Consider the following 22,998-nt stretch of genomic DNA (forward strand, 5'->3'; position numbering starts at 1 on the left):
GGTGCTGTGAGTGACTGTGATTGTAAAACTTGGTACTGTGAACTTTTCCTATGTGATGTGAAATGTGTTGAGGGGATGCTAAGTTCCTGGCCAAAGGAGGTGTAATTACAGGCATATTATGCTTGTACAGATATTTGTTTCCTTGCATCTTCCTTTTTCAGCATTAAATAGGTAGTAGAAGCTCAGAAATAATTATTCAAGAGAGAATAAGGTGATACCTGAACCTAGGACTACTCCATTCTTCAGTCAAACAGCTGAAAGGAAAAAAAAGAATCCCCAACCAACTTTGCCAAAAACAAGCTGAAGGAAAAAAAAAAAAGTTTTTCATCACCAACTATGTTTGGCTACTCCTATGGCCAAGTTCCCAATAGCACCAAAGTGCTAATCCCTAATACACTGAAGCATGAGCATAGTTGAGACATCAGAAGAATCACAGCACAATTATTAATGAGTCTTACTTCAGTACCCTTTCATAGCCCATAACAAAGTTGCTGTTTCAAAAGTGAGTGCCTTTTTCCAGTTAGGACATTATTGAGAAAAATGGCATATTTGAAATTTATCTGGCCATGGCATTCTTAACCCATTGGCAGTGAACTCACAGTTCAGATTTTTCCATGAATGAAAAAGTTGCCTGGGACACATGACCCTGCAAAATGACACTTGTGTTGCATAGAATTCCTTTGTAGAAAAAGTTGTTCTTTGTGGTGCCATGGTTTCTAGGTTGTTAGGAAATGTGCTGTTTGGAGAGTGTTAAAGCTCTTGTAGTTGCCTATACTGAAGCCCCCTTGCAACTAAAAGGGCAGCTCTGCTGCTCCTGCAATTACTATTAAAAAACATTTAAACATCTTCAATCTCTTGTTTATAAACCTGCTCCTCCTCTTGAATTCCCTCCTCTTTGGTAATTGAGCTCTTGCTTCCTTAAACTTTTCTGTTTGCAGAAGAGAGCTGGTGGTACCACCAAAGTGCAAACAATACCTCTCCTGATGCACCTTGCACAACTCCTGTACATTGTGCCAACATTAAATTACTAGTCCAGGTCAGTAACACTTTGCTGAATGAATTTGTGCCATACTAAGACACAGGTCCCTTGGGATTCTGTTACACAACACAGTTATTTAGCATTTTACTGCTCTTTGTTTGCTATCCTGACAAAAGAGATGACTACTCCCAGGAGGGGAAATGGAAGTGAGAGACAAGGCCTGTGGCTGATGGACACTTGGCATCCCCCTGGCATTAATCAGAACTTGTATTTTTTAAAAAGCAAGATTGTTAAAATAAAATTAGAAACTTGTGACTGATCTTGTTCCTTTTTTTCCTCCTTTGATTCTTGCTGGGCTATTTGATTTTCTATTGAATAGGGACCAAGAGATGCGTTTAAGTTACTTGTTTTCCTCACACTGGATTGCTGAAATAGTGTCTGGATTTTCCCTTCAAACAAACTTTTTGTAAGTGAAAGCAAATTCTAAGAGCTGTAACACCAAGGGAGTTATTTGAGAAGGGAATGACTAAGGCAAGGAAATTCAGATGACACTTCTGAGCTTCCTATTTAAGTGATTTATAGGAATTTATACCACTTGAAAAAGACTCATGGGAAAAAAAAAACAGATTTACATGTTAATTGCTGTAAGATAAAAGAAACTTTTAGAAGTGGGATCATCAAGATGGCAATTACTGACATAATCTGGGAAATGGGTTCTCACTGGAGAAGCATTGAGATCACAGCTGCCTCTTGCTTAGCTCCCGTTGGCTTAGATTGGATTCCTGTTGGAGCAGGAAGGCTCCCAGCCTTAAGCCTGGATCTCTGCAGGGACTGTCTCTTTGTTACTAAGCTGTCCCAAGAGTCCTGCACGGAAATTACAAACAATTCCTTTACCACTCCTTTTGAAGGGATGTAGGGATACTTCCCATGGCTGCAGGCCCTCAGCTCTGTCCAGCTCATCTCCATGTTGTGCTTTGCAGGAATATTTTGACATTCATGAGCCAGTTCGGTTCTGTCTCAGTTTTGCCTCAGATTCCTGTAACAAATACTAAGAACTCAACATAAGGAGTTGGGCAGAATTGAGGACACAGAAGTATATAAGTGACTATAGCCAAAAAAGTATTCTTGGTTTTTAATTTAAGGAAAAAACCCCAGAGGTTGAACACAAAATTATAAAATACACACAATACAAAACAAATTGCAAGACAAAAGAATAGATTCTTTTCTGAGACATTAGATTTTAAAAAAGGTGAGAGAAAAGATTTTTTGACAAGTAAACTTAGATGGACGGGAAGGCAACAAAGGAGAAAGGCCTGGATGCATTTCCATCTCACAGGTTGTTATCCAGTGATAAGAAACAGGGTAAATGCCAGCCTCACCATCACTGCTCCTGGAAGAGGAATCCCTTAGTCTGTTCAGCATTTCACTGTGGTTAACCTGAACTACCTGTGCTGGAGCTTAAACCCACACAAGTATATCTTACAGTTGTTTTTGCTCAGCCTCCCTTAACTCAGATATAATTTCCACTCTAAAACAGCATCTGCTGAGGAAACAGTTTTTCCTCGTCCAAAATAGTCCTTTATTTCCTTGTGTGTCACTATCTTTATCTTCAGTTCACATCTTCCTGGTGCTAAGATATCCAAAAGCAAACAGCACTGCAGCAGTGTGTCACAGAATACACCAGATTCCCCTGATTCTGTATTCAGCCCCACATTTCTTAAAACTGTAAAAAAATCCCAAATTCCATTTCTTGGCCTCCTCTTCTCCCTCCACTGCTGCTGCTCTCTCCCAGTAGAGAGGCAGGAAGAGTTATGGAGGCTCTCAATTTAAGCATTTATCCCACTTATTCTCAGCTACTCCACTTGATTTCTGAATGACCATGGAAATGCAGCTGCAAATGAATGATGAGTGGGGGAATAAAAAAAAAATCTTTAGGCACATTTATCAACCAGGTAGAGACAGCCCTAATCTAGCTGAAATTTAAGGCACGTGTCTTTAATATACTATTTACAAGGAAATGTTCAAAATGTGTATTAAAATGGCAATGCAAATGTCACCATGTTATCTAAACCTATTTTCTAAACCATGCTTGTGACTTTTATCCAGTGCAATAGAATCAGCACAGCTGGAGGGCATTTTGAAGGCACGAGTGGATGGGCCACATTAATTTTCCTGCCACCCATCGGTGAGAATTCAGTGTAATGCTTTTCCCCAAGGATCAGAACCACTGCCTGTTCTTTCACAGGGGTGGCCAATACTCCTGGCTTCTCTCCACAGAGACTGGAAGCAACATTCCACATCTGCTGGGCAGTGCTGCATCCCAGCAGCACAGGAAGATCCCAGCACAAAGCCATTTACAATACAAGGACAAGGATAGTGCTGGGAATGCAGCCTCAGTACTGCTCTGCATGGGACCACCTTCCATCCCTGTATTTCAAACAGGGCAGGTCCCAGGCAGAGCCTAAGAGTCCTCCAAAGATTGTTCAATGTCCATCACCTCTGCTGGATAGCTCCAGCTAGAGTGCCTCTGAATGTCCTGGAAAAACAGCTGCTTTTGGAGGCTCTTCAGACTGTTCAAAACCTCTGGAGAGAGTTCATGGAAGCCCCCCTGTTGTTCCTGATCCTCCTCCTCCTCTTCCTCCTCCTCCTCTAGAAGGTCCTCAGGAGGCAGAGGGGAGCATCTGGAGATGTAGCCCTGGTCTGACTGCACTGACTGCCTCTGGTCTTTGCATTGGTCATCAAAGACCAGCTGGTGCTGCTGGTCAGCCTCCCCCTGGCAGAGATATGGCTCTGAAGGGATGACACTCTGTTGATAAAGAGGGTACATGAGTCCATTCAGATGGTCACTCAGGTCATCTGACAAGTTTGCAGGACTCTGGTCAGCTGCTGAAGCTTCAGAGCCATCGTGGAGAATGACATTATTCCTCATTGGAAAGCTTCTCTCCAGAAGAGGAACTCCTTCCATACAGTCCTCATTGCTCAGCACATGGTGACTGAGTATATTTCTATCTTCCATGGAAGAGACTGGCTCCACTACCTGAACTGGAGGAACATCCATAGGAAGGACCACAGTCTGGGAATTTGGATCCCCACATGGATTAAGCTGAGGCTGCAGCTTGCAGCCTGTACTTTCACCTTCATGCATGTGGAGGCTGATGGTGTAACAGCAGCCAGGGTCAGGCTCACGTAGGTGCAGCTGCTGTTTCACAATTCCACCTGGCTCACTCAGCAGTGAATCCACCTGGCTCTCTCTGTTCAGGGAGTGTAACTCTTCATCACTATCCAAGCAGATGGTTTCACTCTCAAACCAGTCCGGGTGCTCAGTCTGCCAGTTCTTGAACTTCTCTATGGCCTCTTTCAGTTTCCTCCCACTGGGGGTATCGATGTAATTTTCAGCTGTGATTTCCTGGATTCGATGGATCCGCCCAGGTTCAAACTTCTCCAGATCCTGAATCCGAAAATAAATATCCTCAAACTTGTCCATCAGTTGGTATCTGGACGTGACATTGAACAGATCAGGTATATCTCTCTCACTACTTATTCCCTCAAAGTAGCAAACTATGTACATTCCAAAACAGGCTGGCTTCTTGAAATCTGGCAGGATCAGATTCAAGGCTGGGGTGAACAGGTCTCCCACTGGCTTTTGCTGATCTTGCTTGAGACACACAGGGTCACTCCCGAGCATGGCCTGCCATTTGGCCTGGGTGCCCCGAGAACACAGGATGATGATCTTGGAAGACAGCTCTTCCATTTCCTTCTTCTGCCGCGTGAGCCAGGGCAAGGGCCCCAGCTCTGAGATGTGGTGGTCCTCCAGCAGATCCAAGGCCACAGCAGTGCCACAGACTGTCATCAGGAACTCAGCAAACTTCAGCACCACATCCACGTAGAGCAGGTGATCAGCAGAGTACACGATCCAAACCTTCCGCAGCTTCAAGGGCGGCAGGGGCAGCTCGGTGTACGGTGCTGATGGAAGACAGAAAAATATTAATTACAGCCACATTCCCCAAATTGTAATGGTGTGAGTCAGCACTAATCAGCATAGGAGGGTATTAACAAAACTTTTAAGCTTTAATGCTATTTTGGCAATGTATGTAGACAACATCTAATTTTGTAAATTTATTACGAAAGTACGGACACAGTGAAGCTGTGATTTATGATAATGCCCAGATGATTCATCAACTTTCACCTCACAAAAACACTGCAGCAGGTTCAAGAGGTTTGCAAATATTACTGTATTCTCTAGTGGAGAGCTGAGTGCACCCACCCCAAATCTGTTGTTGCTATGGCCTAGATGATTAGCAAAGCTTCTTCTGCTAGTACAGCCTTGGCTGGGTCAAAAGTCTCCCCACATTCCAAAGCAATCACCTCCCATCTCACAAATACAGCATTTCAAATTCCATATACAAAGCTTCTTTTAGCTAAACAGGAAGATCCTAAGGCTAACTTTTGGTTTCAAGAAGCATCTATAGAGTAGCTAGAGCCTACAAAAGCCCCTTCTGGGCAACTGTGCGAAACCTGCATGAGAGGTGCTTGAAAAAACACAGGTGGCCTCTTACCAGCTTGCAAATTGTCATGGTTGCATTTCCCTCGCTGGAGCCCTGGAAGAGAGAGAGTCACTGTCAGTTCTGAAAACATGAAGTAAGATTAAATGCTTAAAATCACACCACCTTCCACAGATTAGGTTAAAAAAAAATCTTTAACTGTGTAGGGAGATAAAGCTTTAAGGAGGGAGAAGTCTAATAAAAAAACATACTGAATGAATAAAGACTCCTCTACAGCCAGCTCTTCTGTATTTTTCCTTTGAGAGGAGGAAGAACTTTCACCATCTCCCCCAAATCCTGGTAGTCTCAAGCACAGAATCCCCAACTGCTCTGTGCCCTCTCTTTAAGGAGAAGGAGCTTTTGAAATATATCTTTTTCTTAAGAAGCCTTTCTGAAGAGGTGACTAAAATGTCCCTAGCTGCATCTTACAGACAAATTTGATGTTAAGGAATTTTCCAAAAGATTACCAATTCTTCCTCTCATGTAAAAAGAAAACAAAGCAAGCAGTGAGTTACACACCTTCCCTGAGATAACTGCCTCATGGCTGCAGCACAGAAAACCAGGAGATATCCCTTAAGCACCCAGTTTTCCAAGTTGCTTGATGTCAGTCTCGGTCCTGTGGTTTTTTTTTTTCCTTCCACTTCAATTGAAAAACCTTATCTAATCTCACAATAGTATAAAATTAATTTTGCAGAGACTCTGGGGAAGAGGGGGAAGACTACAGTGTGGCCAAACAGGAAGCTTCTGTCCTGCAACACTCTTATGCAATGCAGGGGAAAAAAGTGCAAAAATCTGCAGGAAACAAAAGGCTGAACTACAAAATTCCTTGTTCCCCTCATGACCTGTGAAGTGCTATGAACATGGAGCATCAGAGAGGATAAGCTGTGGAAGGCTTTACTTATCTAGTGGATGGTATAGGACATTGCAAGTCCCATAATGTAAAACAGAAGATGTTTTCATAGGCATTATCTCAGTGGCAAGGCATCAGAACAGCAAGGAACAAAACCACAATAGGAATAGGTACAGAAGGAGTAAAAAAAAATATTCTTTAGCATTGGATTTTTTCTTCCTGGCTGGTATGAGCCTCACCTGCTCGTTTTTTAGTCATACAGAGCACAGCTGTTATGACTGACCCCACCAGTAACACAGAGATCCCAGTGATACACCAGTAGAGCCATATCATCATATCATCTGCAAAACAAAAAACACTCCTCAGACACAGAGTTTCAACAAAGAGCAGGTCCCTGAGCAGCAGAAGCCAAGGAAGGAGGACCCTGGCTTTGCTGAGTAGACCAGTACTTTCCCCTTATAATCCACTTCTCCAAACCAATTCCTGCTTGCATGGTGCTGCTGCACCCCATAAACTTGCTCCACACAAAGAACCATATGTGCAGCACACTGAAAACACAGATCAAGAACCTTCCTCTAAATAGCAATGTTTACCCAGCTTTGACAGGCATGCCACCCATGTCCTGGTTGTTCATGTAATCTAGCTTAAAAAAACCCTACAAAATCACTATTTTGGGTCAAGAATTTCAGTTTACAGGTGTTTTTCCTTTTTTAATTTTTTTTTAATCTTGGGCAAAAGATCCTTACAGGTGTTGCAGCCAAAAAAAAGATGTCAAATCATTATGCATAAGTTATCTTGACATTCATAAAAATGAATATATGCATGCTATTCTCTCCAAAAGCTGCTTTATATTATGCAAATTTTTTAACACTGAGCAAAGTGACAGAAAGTATTTTATATTAAGACTCTTCTTGTCAAAACTGCTTCTCAAAGAATTCTATGCAAGTGAAGTGTCTCTGAAAAAAATTGCTCTTTAAGGTTCACACTGCATACAAATACTTGCCTCATTAAATCATGGTGAAATCATTCTTAGCACAATTAATTCTGAACTCAGTGTTACAAGGGGACTGTTAAAGAAATTTTAGACACCAGGCTCTCATCTCCATTAGAGAGATTTACTGCATATATTGATTATGATACCTGGCTGGGTGAGCTTGGTGGCTCAAAAGAGGGACCCTGAACAAAGAAATCCCTGAACAGTTAAACCCTTATGACCTAAACTCTCCATCCCTCACATGATGTTCCAGACCAAGAGCACTATTAGGGTGTGAGGTCAAAACATTGGTTTGGTGTTTTGTTACCAAGTGGTTGCCACATTCTGATCTTCACATCCTCTGAGGTTTCAGTGGGAGCTTTGGTGGGTTCCCAATATGGTTGGTACAGTTCATGCACCTCCTGTGTACCACCTATGGGTTGTGCACTACTTTCAAATGTAAAATTTCCAACAGGGACACTTCCTGCTCATTGGGTCATTTGCAGGAAGGATTGTTTCTCATTCTACACAACAGGAGAAGAGCAGCAAAAAAAGTTTCAAGGTATTGCAAGAACTTCTTACCCGATGGTTCTGTACCTGCAAAAGACAAGAGTTATGTTAAAAATTCAGTTCTCAGCTGTAAAACAATAGGAATCTAATTTACAGAGAAGTGGTTCTCACTTGGAACTGGTTCACATGGGATGGAAGCAGAGTGTCTCAGACAGTCTGTGCCACAGTTTGCAAAGAATGGCTGAATCTGCAGTTGAAAAGAATCCAGAAAAAAGAAGTTATTCCTAACAGAAATTTTGTTCCCCGATTTACTTTCTCCCTGCCTCAATGTTCCTTGTATTTTAGGAGAGAGACACAGAGTTCCCATTTCCCTTCAGAAAACAAGACTAATCAAGAATTCTTACACCATACATGACAAAGGCTGTGAGCTCCTGAAGTTGTGTATTTGCTATTCTCACTTCCATAATCTCTGACTTGGCAGCCCTGTACTAAGGAAAAGCCACTGACTACAGAGAATACCTACATAAAAAAATCTTTCAGCCACAATATTTCCCTGATGCAAGTAATTACAGATTAGCCAATCTCAGAACAAAACACTGTGAAAAAAATTCCTGACATTCCTAAGGTGCTGATTGAGAAGGAAGGACACAGAGACAACAGTGTGATCCCACCCTACCTGTACTTTGTATCTGCAGCAAACTTTTATGTTGTTCTCTATTCTGATTGTGACATTCACTTGCTGTTGTAGTCCATCCTGCAGAAATCAGATGCAAGTTATAAGGGAAGGAAGAAAACGGAATGAAAGCAGGAAAAAAAGAAAAAGCTGACATGAAAAAATGGAGTGATCCAAAGAAGCAGAAGCTATTTTTTCCCTTTTGAACAAGAAGCCCACGAGAACAGAATGGCTAAAGGATGTGGCCACCATCTCTGCAGCTGTCCTGTGTGACAATGCAATTAAGACAGCAGGCCAAGATTGCACAGGTAACAGGAGATAATGAGGGATGTACCTCGTACAACTTCAAAGGAGTTAAACTTACAGTTTCTTAACAATGTAGATGTCTTCAGCTTTGTAATGTGTAAACGTTAACAAGCTTCCCTGTTTTATTAAAAGCAGCTGCCAACACTACTTCTGACACTAGAACAGGCAAGTAAGTTGCCCTTGCTACCTGCTGTACACAGTCAATAACAGGATAACCTAATTCTTCACAGTGATTAGCAGATACAAACTCCAATATAAGGTGCATTCCCTTCCACCAGGGAAATACACAGCTGTCCCATCAGTGTCAGTAACAGCTTAAACATATCAGTGCATGCAGCACTAAGGGTTTTAAGTGTTAAGGAAAAGATCAAACAAACTGAATGCCAACATTTCTGCCCTCAGACAAGGAAGGGTGGAGAGTGATTCCAAATATTCAGTATTTCTCCTCCTTCAAATGCCTGAAGGGAAACATTTTTTATATTGGAGCACAGTCTGGACACTTTGAGCTTCTCAGCAACACAGACTGCAATACCTACAGAAATTGATTCTCAGCTTGAATGAAGCATCTGTTAGTAAATCACTCATTCTTGATATAAAAGATTTAATTAACACCTTCATGTGATCATCTCTGATAAAGTACTTCAATGATTTATTGAAACTTTGCAGTTCAATTTTGGTAATTTGCTTAGTCTTAGCTCCCCAGGCACTGGCTTGAAAAAGGTAATAAAACCCAGATAGTCAAATAGAAAATTTGACTTTGCAGGTGTTTATAGGCTGCTTCATGCATTACAAAACCTCTTTTTTGATCTTTTACCTACCAAATTCCCCTTTCCAAAGACAATTAAAAAATAATCCCTTGAAAATTGTTGTTCAAATGTCCTGGTTTAACAAGCATTTTAGATGTTTGCCTAAATCTCCAGAGCAGGTATGACTTGGGAAGGGACTTACCTCAGTGAAATCCTGTGTGATCATTTTACACCTCCTCTCATCCTGGTAACTGGCCACATGGATTTGGTACCTGGCCGGCTCCATCCATGGGTGGAAGCTCACAAGCAGAGTTGAATCATCTAGACTTTCACCCTGGATCCTGGGTTCCCACAAGCTGCCTGGAAGTAGGGCAGATATTCCCACGTTTCTCAACTGTCAAATATTCCAACAGAGCACCCACGTCTACATGACTCAAATATTTTTACCTGTCTTTATACATGGGATGGTTCTTTTCATCAGAGAATCCCTGCAGTCTGCAAGAAAGACCATCAGTAGCCAGTCAGAAACATTGTACTTCCATTTAGGAAAAAACCACATTTTTTTATCAGAAGTCAGAGACCTAACCAAGCTCTCCTAAATGAGTAGACACCTTTGTTCTAAAGCAGTGGCAAAATTCTGTAGAAGAACAGCACTGGTGTCCAGTCCACTCACTGATGTCATGGTGTGTTTGGTTCTTTTTCTTCTCATAACAGAGGAATTGAATGAGACCAAAAACATATCACACTTAATAGTACAGCAATAATGTAACACTGGTGCAGAAAGGGTAACAACAGTGGAATTAAAACCTCATGTTCATCCCCACGCCTTGTAATCACACCTCAGCAACAGATTCCTCCAAAAGCATTCTGACACAGGAAAATCAGGAGTCTGGAATCTTTCTTAATCCTAAAACACTCTTCCACATTTCTGATTCCCTTTATTTAGCAGATTGGCCCTGCTTTTTGGGACTTCCTTCAGAGTTAAATCCAGAGTTACATATTCAACATTTAGTAATGTGGGATTTACAACTCTCAGCCTTAAATTATGTCTCTCCTCCAGGGTTTGGACAAAGGAAAAGGAACAACTCCCTGCTTAGACAGTTGAGATAAAACATTTCATATCTCAAATTTCCAACTTGCGAAGTTACCAATTTTAAACTCTATGAATTTACACTGTCTGTGTAATTCATGTGTAAGCTCTAACCAGCAAAGCTCCCTGCAGCTGCTGAGCTTAACACCACGCATTAGGTTTCTGAAGAATAGTAGAGAATAAAAGCCAGGAAGTTCTTAGTGTGAACAGGCAGAAGAAAGAGTATGAGGGCTGAAAATGAAGTGCTCCCTTCTCCTTTTCCAGCTCACATTGGTTGACACATTCCACACTTTGCCACATTATAACTACAAAGTCAGGTCGACAAATATGAGCAAGTTAATAAAAAAGTTAAGAACCAGTTTTCAAAATCTGTATGAAGCACCAAATATTTATGAAGCAGTCAGTGCAGCCAGAGGGATTGCAGATGCTCAGCAACTTTGGGGAGCACAGTAAAAATTCTTTTAGTGATAGGAAAATTTTCACATTGACAAGAAAGGGTCAGGCACCCAGCACTACCAAGTTCCTTGGTAAATTATGCTTAACTGTGCCTTTGAAATTGACCTTCACATGTCTAGGATTTAGTACTAGAAGCCAGATTTCTGATTTGGAAATTCTGACCTGTAATTCCAGCTGCCACAAGCAGAGGGGCAGCTCTGAAAGATTTTAAATTAAGTAAAAGCAGCAGTGATGTCAGGTTCATAAACCCCCACATTCCTGCCACAGGTCCACAAACAACCACATTCCTAAACTCAAGGCCTAAGTGAACTAAATCACCTCTTACCAGGCATTGTGAGAGACGTGGACTTGCAATTGTAGTCTCCATTTACACCCAGTTTGGGCAGGTGATACACAGTCACTTGGTAAGTCTGGCCAGGTTCTACTTCAAAACGGTCAAAAGTGAAATTCCACTGAAAACAAAACACATCCACAAGGACTTTAAAGGACAATGTTGTTCTTTAAGCACTGAAATTAACAGCTGACCTGGCCCTGTTCCACTGTGTTCCCTCATCCCATGTAACCCTTTAACTGAAGCTTGACTATGAAAAATTGGAACTCAAGTGTATTAAATATACCCATCTCTTTGTCTGTCTCAATTCTTCTGTTTAGAATTAGTTTTTTCTTGGGATCTTTGAGCTGATACAAGTTTTATGCCAAACTATTGTGTGGAACGTCCACCAAACTACATTCTGAACTGAAAGGAAGCCAGAATAAAATGTGCAGTTTCAAGATGGAAATTTCAGTCTAGTATGAATTTCATAGGACTTTGCAAGTGCTAAGCATTTAGAACTGCATTTATACATATATAGTTCTGTACCTGGCCATTCCATACATATATTCTTAAATCTGTACTGTTTTCTGCATCAGCAATGCTGTGCAAATTATGGGACAGGCACTCTGGGAGATTGGTATTTGATAAGTGGCAAGGTAACCATGGCCAAAATGTGTGTGGTTAAGGAATGAACTCCTTATTGTTTATATTCCTTACTGTTGTGGATGCTCAGCACTTTTCTGATGAGTTTCCTAGAAGGAGTGTAATCTGAACCAACCCAAGGTTGGTGCTTTCCTCCACAACAAGAGAGTACAAAAAAGAAGTGGAAGCAATAGTAAGAGTTGAGTTTAAAAGTTATACAAAGTCATGCCTTCAAGCAGAATGCAAGAACCCCTAGAATTATTTGCTTTAAGCAATTTCCCAAGTGACGACACATGCCAGGCAACTAAAAGCAGCCCACCTGAAGGATAGGCAGAGTGAAAGAGAAATGGGAAATGACAGCAGATCTCAAGTCCAACACAGACTCTAAGCAGCCTGTAGATTTTAATCAATACCCTTGCCATAAAAGAGTCAAAGCAGAAACAATTCCAGACTAGAAAATGTAATTTGGAGCCCTCTGCACTCACCCGGCCTCCATCGGGACGGACCTGAAGAGGCAAATTGTTCTGGAAGTCAAACTGGGCACAGATCTGCTGATTGCTGCTGACCTGCATGACGGCGAGCTCGGCCCCTTCCAGACAGCGGATGCTGGCTGCAGGCACAGGGACAGAGGGACAAATGTGTTCACCTTTCTCTCCTCTGCACATGGAGGGGCTGCAGCCCTCACAGAGAGCACTACTGTGCCTAGCCCTGCCAGTCTAACTGCTTTGAGGTGCTGAGGATCCCAACATAAAGATAAGTGGCCATGGAAAAGCAAGCTTGCAGGGCTGACTAACAGCACTCAGCCTAAAGGCTGTCCTGCATGGCAAAGCTACATCTGTGCAAATGAAGGAGCAGAGGAGAAGGTGACTGCATTCTCCACACACCCTGGCAGTTCCACAGGTGTGGCATTGTGCTGAGCTCTGCCTCTCAAAGCTGCCTCGTGCAACTTAGGTGCCAAAGCACCTAAGTAGTAGGTAGCCTGTAGTCAGGCTAAACAGAACAAGTAAGTTTACTCAGTGTTTCCTTCAACCTTCTGCTGAAACAGACCTATGTTAGTGCTGATTTCCAGCCTTCCAGTGATAAGAAATCTGTCAGATACCCAGGGAAATTGTTCCAATAGTTAATTACCTTGGCAAAGCTACATCTGTGCAAATGAAGGGGCAGAGGAGAAGGTGACTGCATTCTCCACACACCCTGGCAGCTCCACAGATGTGGCATTGTGCTGAGCTCTCTCAAAGCTGCCTTGTGCATCTTGGGTGCCAAAGCAAACATGCCTTTATTTTGGTACACACAGTCCCAGGGAGAGAGCTGACAAGCACAGGTGAGTTCAATGACTGGGTTACCTGAGTCACACCTGCTTCTACACTACCATAGCTAGAGACCATAACTCTACAGCCCTCAGACACAGCCCCAGCAGAAGGAAGAAATGAATGTGTTTAATTCTGTCTCAAAGCAGTGCAAAACTTTGGACAAGAGTATGCAACGGAAGCATTTACAGACAAACAATCAAAGATATTTGGACAGTGAGAAAATGTGACTTATTGGCAGTCATTTAGGCTGCAACAATGAGACAATTATTGCTTTACCAAGGCACACAAAGACAAGAATACACCCACCAAACAAAATTAAGCAGCCAACCTCTCCAATTTCAAAGATCTGCTTTCATGACTTGAAGTCATAATTCTCCTCTCTATCTGTTGGAATGCTGGATGCTGAGAATTTTAAACTTTCTGTGCTTAAAGGCACAGACCCACAAGAGAACACTGCATTTGACCTGAGGCTGTGAAGAAGGCTTCCAAAATTGATTGATATTACTGGGATTATGGGTGTGTAGTTGGTTAGAAGTGTGTAATATCACTGGGTGGAAAATTTAGAGTTTGGGATTTTAGAATATAGAAATAAATATGAAGCAAGATGGAGGTTTTAGGGTGGAGGCAGGTTGGTCTTTACCTTCTTATTCATGGGTTTGGGTGATGTATTGTAATTGGACAGAAAAGTCTGCATTGTGGGTTTCCAGGGATCAGTTATTGGGTTAAAAGGGAAAATAATCTAGGTGTCCTTTCTTAATTGGATAGTTTAGTCTTAGAAGACCTTGAAACAAGAGGTAGTTAGCCTTTTTGTGCCTTGCTAATGAAAAGCTGCCAAATTCATGGTTGTGAAACTATTTTACTGATAAGAAATAATAAACACCTGAGTCTGAACATGAACTACCACCACAAGTGCCTTCAATCCAGACCCAGAGAAAGCAATATCTATCCTTACTAGATCACACCTTTTTCCTCTGCTCCACGCTCAAATTAAACAACCACCACTTACCATCTGTGGCCACTTTCCACTCTATCTGAAGCACAGGGACCAGTTTTCCATCCTCCTTACGGAAAACATCAGAAGAAACGTGGAGACTGCTTGGAGCAGAGGGAGTCCAGGCAGCAACCTGCAGCCAGCTCGACTCCATGCAAGTGCCTGTCCAGCAAATGAAACTCACACTTAGAGTGGGGCTGAGGAAGCTCTGCTTAATTGCAATTATGATCTTCTCTTTGGGTCAGGTTTATCCTGAGGGGAAAACTGGGTAACAGACTGCTTCCAGCTCAGAAAGGCAGTTTTTAGTATGGAAGTAGTCTGTAAATTGCCTGTAATAATCTGAATTTATTCTAGTAACTTCCACTTCCTCTTTTCCTTAAAATCCGTTAGTACTTGTCACAATCAGTGTAGTCAGGCTAAAGAGGTCAAGTAAATTTACTTAGTGTCTCCTTCAACCTTCTGCTGGAGCAGACCTATGTAAGTGCTAATTTCCAGCCTTCCAGTGAAAAGAAATCTGTCACATACCCAGGGAAATTGTTCCAATAGTTAATTACCTTCCAATAGTTAATTGCCTTGGTTAATTACCAAACTGCTTCTCCTGAAATTTGAATATACATCTGAATTCAGCTTCCAACAATTGCCTGTTATGCCTTGCCTAAATTAATGAGCTCCCTGGACAGAAAAATGAACCATGCTTGTCAACAGAGTGTTAGGGAAAGCTGGTCCTGTAAAGTCATCAGAAAGTGAAATCAGGCATGACAGGCATCAGACAGACATGATCTACTTAGGCTTTTGTAACACATTTGACTTCTCAGAGCATGTTAAAAATAGCACAGTCAGCCCCCCCCAAAGTACACTTTGGGTCTATTTTGATGGATATGTGAAGGAAACAGTGGAAAGTGGGCACTATCCCTTCAGTCAAACAGTATGGCTTTAGGCTCAGGAGAAATTAGACAATCCTCAAATGCTCATTTTACAAAAAATACCAACAAAAAGCCTGACAAGAATAAAGTACCTTTCAGCAAAGAGCGTACTGAACACTAAAAAAAACCCAAAAACCAACATTTCCCCTAGAGCAGAAAAACATAACAAAAGCCATAAAGCAGAATTTAAACCAAATATTTAACTTAAGCAGCATTTTAATGCTGGTGCTGCAGTTTGGCTTAGCTGTGCTGTCAAGCTGTATCTCAGTGGCTGTGTGCCAGTGGGAAATATCCAAATGATCCCACCCAAACCCTCTCCTGCCAAAGAAGTTTTAAATCTGGTTATTTTCAGCATAGTCCTCTCCCTGATCTGGCAAGCCAAACAAAAATACTACTGGCTACAAAAATCCTTGTGTCAGTATGACACAGGGTTGGGCACTGAGGCAGGAATGAGCTTGCTTAGAATAAGGGCTGCAAGGAAAAGCCAAGGAGCTCTGCAGAGCTGCCCAGTTGCCTCCAGGTTCCAAACGGGTAATTTCAGAACATTTTCCTTTGTTTTAAGAACATTTTTCACAACATTACCCATAATTATATTAAGGTCTTTCAGATGCATGCCATTGCTAAGACTTGACCCCTTTACACCCAATAATTTACAATAATTGCTCTCAACTGCACCCCTCTATGCCCCTTTTTTAATTCTAGTTCATACACTAATTTTTCATCAAGTACTATCACAATGGCTTGTAATGAATATTTACTGGCAAACTTGTCCTTAAATTCCCATTTCTTAAAAAACTGATGATCCCAGCTTTAAATAGAAACTAAACAAGTTCGGTTGGGTTTTACTCATGCCACTGCCTACCCCTACACTCTATTCCAAAAAAGACATAAGTTTCCATTCCTCTTCTAGCTGGAGCTTATAATGGATCAAACTGGAAACTCCCAAAGCAAGGCATGATAGCAGTGCTTCCCTTTACAATTCTGATTCTAGCAGGAAAAACATGCTGTATGAACCTAGTTAAAAAAAGAAAAGAACAAAAAAAATAGGAAAAAAAAAGCGCACGATCTGATGAGAAAACTGCAACAAATAAAAAAAATTACTTACTATTTCTTACGAGACAGTTTAAATCCTGTGGGGGAAAGAAACAAGAATATTACTCTCAGAATAAAACTGACAGCAACTTGCTTCTGCTCAGTGTTGGGAGAGGGACAGGAAAAAGCACTTCAGTGATGCACACAAATTGGAAGAATTAACCATGATGGAAACACTGGACTGAGTTGTTAATCATAAAACCAAAGACAAATGCATGCAACTTGGGCACAACTTATGTGACATCTCTGAGATCATCCAGTCCAACCTATGACCAAACACCACAGTGTTGAAGAAAGAAAAATTCATCATAATTAGACACTTATTAAGAATAAAGATGCTCTGATCATAAAGAAGCAACCACAAGTTATGTGGGCTCTGCCTGGCTTCTACCAGTTATGTTTTGTTTATACTGGAAGCCCCCATGGTCACCAGGCAGAAGCATGTCAGCTTGCTTGGTTAGTGGGATGAAAATCCCAGTGAGAAGGAAGCCTGAAAGTTGTCACTGACATGGAAAATCAAGAGGAGGGCTAGGTTTGCTCTCACCCATTTCCTATGCCATGACAAATAAAGCTGGATATTCTTGTCAACCACTGCCACCATATAATTCATTTCAGTGGAGCAGGGAAGGCAGCTGGGTTTTTAAACTCTCTACAACTTCCTAAGGTCAACTGCAAATGTATTTGGGGCTTAGTGTCCAAGAGTATATTTACATTTTTAGGAAAGGGTGCTTGAACAAGCGAGATGTGCCTTTTTGGTAATGAAAATACTTCAGAGATCAATGCTCACATTTCAGCTCATGTATCTGTTCCTTGGAAGGAAAGCAGGAAAATTTGGCATTAAGCTCCTTATGCTTACATAAAGAATAAAACCTGAAAATCTCTTCCAGGCTTTTGCTACACAAGTCACAACAATACACACAGGTATAAATCCAGCCTTCAGGCACCCTTCACAAGAAACACATCCATGCTTCAATTACTGTACCACAAATGCACCCAAGATAGAGCTATATTGAAAAACAGCACCTGCAACCTAAATCCTTCATTAATGAAAAGAAAAAAGAAAAAAAAAGAAAGAAAAAAAGAAATGAAAAGAAGCAAATGCTAATGAAACCAAACTGGCTAACTACAAACACTGAAAAAGAGAAAAATAAAAATTGTGAATATCTGCATGGAAGAATGGATTAAGCTATGAAAAAAAAAAAATAGTCCTAACACTTCAGACCCTTAATCAGACTTTTTAAAGTAAATTATGTGCCCTGACAAAGCCCCTTATGTGAAAAGGTGCAGTGGTTTTATCTGAGATGGAGTTAATTTATTTTCTTCACAGCAACTGCTATGGTGCTTTCCACTGAGGGCAAAGAGTGAGTGGCTGCTCTGGGATGAACCCTCAAATGGAAACAAAAATAACTGGTACAAACCATAGGGATTTTTTTCTAATGTAATGATTTTTGTTAAAGCCTGTCACTTAATATTCAGTCATTTTGTTCTTGTTCTGTTGCACAATTATTATTGTGCATGGCATCACAACAAAGCCCTTATAAAAAATATAAGGCATTATTAGCCTGAAAAGCAGCAACATCTGCTTTTATTTGAGTGCTGGTGCTCTGCGTCATAGCTGACAAGACAAGTGAGGAAATGCTGCATTTCCCCTTTTTTGTTTAATGATCAACATGAATATTGATCCAGCACAGTGTACAAAGTGATCCTCTCTTCCTCCAGGTCCATTATCCCAGGTGAAGCATTCACAAGGATGTTCCCAGCTTTAATGAGGCTGTTGTGCCCTTTCTGACATTTAGTAAAAACTCCAGAGCTCAATGAGGAGCCATCTGTCTGTCAATGAGGATTCAGAACTGACACTTGTAATTAAAGCCCTTCTTATCTTTTCAACACTGTTTCTGTGGGGAAAACCAACAATATTTTATCTGGTATTTTATCACCAACAGTATTTTATCACCTTTCCCCAACCCCACTCAGAGTTTTCAAGGGACTACCTACACATGTATTTTTCCTACCCTGCACTAACCTGTCTACCTGCTGTGCCAGCAACTTTTTTACGTGTAGCTGATTATACTGAAGTGTTTTAATCTGCCATCAGTTAGTCAAGCATTTAACAGGTCTGCCACAACAAGAGGGAAAGGATTCTCCCACTACAAGGCACCAATTAACTCCTTGGTCCTCTCCCTTCCCATTCCCCAAAGAACTACAGGGATGACCCAAGAGCTGAAAATGCTTCTAAGAACAACACATCCTTACAGGAAGTTCTCACTATTGGCATAAGGAAGCAAAGATAAGCAAAGATAAAGCCACGCTGCAGGCAGAGGTATAAGAAGCTCAAGGAAAGATAAATCCTAGAAAACACTTGCCATGAAAACCCCCCTCTCCTTTTTGCAGAATACCCAGGTGAACAGGTCTGGGCATAGCAGAGGGCACACTTTTATACCAAAAAGTGTAACTCCAGACAATGACATTCAAAAGCCAGGAAGCAATCAGAGCAAAAGACCAGTTTGGTATGCAGCACAGTAAGTTAACCAGTGTCAGATTTGCACTGGCTCCCTCCTCAGCACCTGAAGGAATACTTGTTGGTTTTTCCTTGTAAAGGTCCTACCAACACAAAACCTTACTTGATGCATTGGCTCATCCAGAGGACATTAACAAAGCTCTGGACAGCAGAAATATTTAACTTAGTTTCCCTAGTTGAGTGTACTGGTTTTGGCTGGAATAGAGCTCATTTCCTTCCCAGTAGCTGGTATGGGGCAGTCTTTTGGATTTGGGCTGGCAACAGTGATGATAACAGAGATGTTTTTGTTCTTGCTGAGCAGGGCTTGCACAGGCCCTTTCTGCTTCTCTAACACCCCTGCCACCAGCAGGCTGGGGGTGCAGGAATTAGGAGTGGACACAGCTGGGACTGCTGAGCCCAGCTACCCACAGGGACACTGTAAGGCAGCAAACTCAGCATACAAAGCTGGGGGAAGAAAGATGAGGAGGGGGATGTTGAGAGTGATGGTGTTTGTCTTCACAAGTCATTGTTATGCATGATGGATCCCTGCTGTCCTGGAGGCAGATGAACACCTGCCTGCCCAGAGGAAGTGGTGAAAAACAACTCCTTGTTTTCCTTTGCTTGCATGCATGGCTTTTCCTTTACTTATCAAATGGTCTTTATCTCAACCCACAATTTTTCTCACTTTCACCTTTGTGATTCTCTCCCTTATCCCAGTGCTGGGCCATGTGGGGCTTACTTGCCAACTGAGCTTAAACCAGGCCTGAAAAGCAAAGCTACAGATATGGGAGGCATAAATATGAGAAGCAGATGATTTTGAGGTGATGCTGAAACTATTCTCAGCAGGACAGGAACAGTCAACTCTTGTCTACTTGCTGTATTTTCACAAATATGTAAGCCACTGTTTTCACTCTTTTTAAATGATTTTTGTTTTGCTTTTGACATAAAAAAAGAACAGACCATATGCTGTGGAGAATAAGAATCTAAATGAAATAAACCTGGGAAACTGAGTAACAGCACCATCCCATAACAATTCAATTAAAGTAATGGGAGGCAAAGATTTCCCAGCAGGATGCTGTGGTAACTAGAAAGAAACCACTGGGAGCCAGGCAAGTGTCCAGTATTCCTTTAAAGAGTAGCTGCTGAATAGGAAGGGCTCTAGCTTTCCAAGATCTGCCTTTCACCTTTGAACCATTCTATGTATCTTCTGAGACTTGGATGATTTGAAGTTTACTGCAGTTTCCCTTTTCTAATTTCTTAGCAAAAAGGAGCAGAGATCAACACATGAAAATATTACAGGAATAAATGCTGAAGGGTGATTTGTTTAAGGCTTTTAGGAAACCAGCATCTTTTACAAAATTGTTTTAATTTCTTAAAGCATTTTTCTCTACAGTTTCTAACTTTTTATCTTGCCCTCATATCAATTCTCAGCAAAATAAAATTCAAAAGTTAAAATTTCTTCAACACAATCAGTTCTAAAGTTGTCTTTATAATATTTTCATAGTTTTGAGCAGTAACCCTTTTTAAGCTGAAGTTTAATAGTTTTGATCATTAATCCTTTTCATGCCAAGGAGTCCTGAAATATTTTAACAGCACTCATGGGTTGATCATGGATTACTGTTAACATCCTACACAGCAGAAAGATAACTCAGAGGGGAAGGATAGAAGTCAGTCAGTAGCAAGGGCAAAATGAACACATTTGCAAAGGAGACCAGGGAAAAACTGTCCTCACATGCACCACCACCATGGCTCATCTTCATGAGGGATGTTACATCAATTCTTCTCCAGAGACTTCCAGTGAAGCAAGCTGGCAAGATAAATTTCAGAGACCAAGCTATGTACAGCTACCCAGCCCTCAAAGACAGCAGGGTTATAACCACTGCCTTCCTCCAGGACACCCAGGCATGCCATGTCCCAAAATAGTTACAGCACCAGAACAGCACAGTGATTTAACACTTGATGGTGAAAAAACAGATGGGTATTTAAGCTTGTGGGATGTTTTTTCCCTGCACATAAGAAAAAAAGCCCCTGCAGATGACATGTATGAGCAATGGTTACTGGTAAGAGCTGGATTTGCAGCTGTGCTATTCAGCCCTACAGCTGAGCACATCTGAGAGAGTGGTGGTGAATAAAGCCCATTAAGTGCATTTTTTGGCATTTTAATAAGATGAGCTGTTAACAATAACTTAGTTTTCCTTTTAGGTGTCTATTGATACTGATATAACACTTTCCCTCCACCACTTAATCTGCCAAGCAGCCTCTGCCACATGATGGTTTTGCTGAGGAAGCTGCCATGGCTCAGCCTGACCTGCTCCAGAGCTCAGCAACAGCAGCCTGAGCACGGTGGGCTAGACAAAGGAAGTGGGATTCACTCACCCTGCTCAGCTGCAGCTCTGCTTTTGAACCACACCACAGCCACACGTTGGGAGGGTTACCAAATCACCCACTGAAAACAGCACAACCCACAGAAAGGGAAGGGGGAACTGTTTTTAACTGTCACAGCTTCAGTTGATGGGGTTTTTTCCTACATGAGTCAGCAGCTTCAAAACTGCTTAAACAGGCTGCTCCTGGGCTTAAACTGACTCCTTTTTCTTAAGTCTATCTGCACTTTGGAAATTGGCTTTTTGATAGAAAGGGCAAACGTAGCAGCCCAGCATTCACTGCTCTGTGTGCACACCAGAGTGCAGGACAACACAGCTCCTGTGTGAAAGCTGGTGATGTTTTGGTGAACCCCTCACCCAGTTACTGTGGTCACATTTCCTAAAAAAAGAGGGACAGACAAGACAAAGCCCAACCACCCAAGGACTTGCAAAGTTTACATTTTGTAACTCTAAAATGTCCAGCCTAAAGTAAAATTGCAGAACTGGTCTGTTTTCTTGGGGTCTCTTTAAATAGGAGAGAAGGCAGCAGAGCAGAGGTCTGGTAAAACAGGGGTAAGGATATAGTCAAACATTAGGAGAAGTGTCAGACTAGACAAAAAGACAGGAAATGTGTACAGGAAAAGATTATAGAAGCTTTCACCCCAAAGAACACATTTTGTTTTACATTTGTCTATAGCTGTACCTGACTATCTGCCTTTTTCAGATTGGTGAAAGTACACCAGGGCAAATAAAGCTGCCCAGCTTAGACAACAACTGCCCATTTTCCTGTCTCACTGCTATTGTTAACAGAATTAAAAAGCAAAAGCAGATCTCTTCCCCCCTACACACTCTTTATATGTATCTGAAACAAAAGAAACACCCCAAAACAAAAAAAAAAAAATCCAAAACAATCGCCAAAACCACGCGAGAGAGTGACCAGCTAGGAGCTCCTACTCAAAGTTCGTTCATGTTGCTTGGCTCACTTTTTATAGCGCCACTGGATTGGCAGCTCCTGTCTGGCCGGTTTCACAGCGAGAAAAGGCAACCAAAATATGCCTGCTCAAAAACCTCAGGCACATGTTATGTTCAATTCCCCGCGCACTCCTAAAAACCCCCTTATCTGCAAGGAACTGGTTAAAACTTTTAGGACATTGGGCAACGTCAGCTCTTAGCAAAGACTCACATCCTGCTCAGGGACAGCGGCCGCTCAGCCGCGGCCGCTCGGAGGTGCCCGTGGCAGCGCCTCCCCGGCTGGGGCAACCCAGCGAGGTGTGCGGTGTTCCCCGGGACTGCGACACCGCCCGGGACAGCGACACCGGGACAGCCCGGCCCCGCGCCCCACAGCGGGGCGGCCGCTCCCCGTCCCACCATCCCGGCTCCCCGGGCCCGGCGCTCCCGGCGCCGCTTACCGGCTGCGAGCAGGTGAAAGGCGGCGCGGCGTCCAGCAGCAGCCGCAGGGCCACGGCGGCAGGCGGCCGGGGCAGCAGGAGCGGCAGGAGGAACAACAACAGCAGCGGCAGCCGCCGCGGCCCCGCGCCCGCCATCGCCACCGCACCGCCGCCCGGAGCTTCCGGGCTCGGGCCGGGCGGGGCCGCACCTGAGGAGGGGCCGGGGCGGCGCGGAGCGGGGCCCGCCCGCCGTGTGGGGCCGGCGGGAGCGCGGCCGGGGCTGGGCGTGGCCGGGCCGCGGGAGCGCCGAGCGGCTCCTCCCCGCCGAGAACAGCGCCGTGCGCTGAGGTTGAGGTTA

General features: G+C 42.6%; 1 protein-coding gene across 1 annotated transcript; it reads right to left on the reverse strand.

Annotated features, from left to right (window-relative positions):
- Nucleotides 1–2,077: 2,077 nt before the first annotated feature.
- On the reverse strand, nucleotides 2,078–22,834 carry IL17RA (interleukin 17 receptor A). The gene is made up of 13 exons (XM_059848106.1): nucleotides 22,662–22,834; nucleotides 16,409–16,433; nucleotides 14,396–14,542; nucleotides 12,565–12,689; nucleotides 11,450–11,576; nucleotides 10,026–10,073; nucleotides 9,781–9,938; nucleotides 8,530–8,607; nucleotides 8,025–8,100; nucleotides 7,926–7,940; nucleotides 6,610–6,711; nucleotides 5,536–5,577; nucleotides 2,078–4,942 (listed from the first exon to the last, which is right to left on the reverse strand). Exons 1-13 carry the CDS (start codon nucleotides 22,794–22,796, stop codon nucleotides 3,441–3,443), a joined length of 2,580 nt encoding a protein of 859 aa, XP_059704089.1. The 5' UTR covers nucleotides 22,797–22,834; the 3' UTR covers nucleotides 2,078–3,440.
- Nucleotides 22,835–22,998: the final 164 nt, after the last annotated feature.

The sequence above is a fragment of the Haemorhous mexicanus genome, chromosome 5 (assembly GCF_027477595.1).
Source record: "Haemorhous mexicanus isolate bHaeMex1 chromosome 5, bHaeMex1.pri, whole genome shotgun sequence".
NCBI classification, from domain to species: domain Eukaryota; kingdom Metazoa; phylum Chordata; class Aves; order Passeriformes; family Fringillidae; genus Haemorhous; species Haemorhous mexicanus.

Coding starts and splice junctions, on each gene's coding strand:
- IL17RA (XM_059848106.1), bottom strand. CDS start 22,796: ATGGCGGGCGCGGGGCCGCGGCGGCTGCCGCTGCTGTTGTTGTTCCTC. Junction 5,578..6,609: donor TATGACTAAAAAACGAGCAG/GTGAGGCTCATA, acceptor TCTCTCTTCCAG/GGCTCCAGCGAGGGAAATGC. Junction 4,943..5,535: donor CCATGACAATTTGCAAGCTG/GTAAGAGGCCAC, acceptor GTCTTCCATCAG/CACCGTACACCGAGCTGCCC.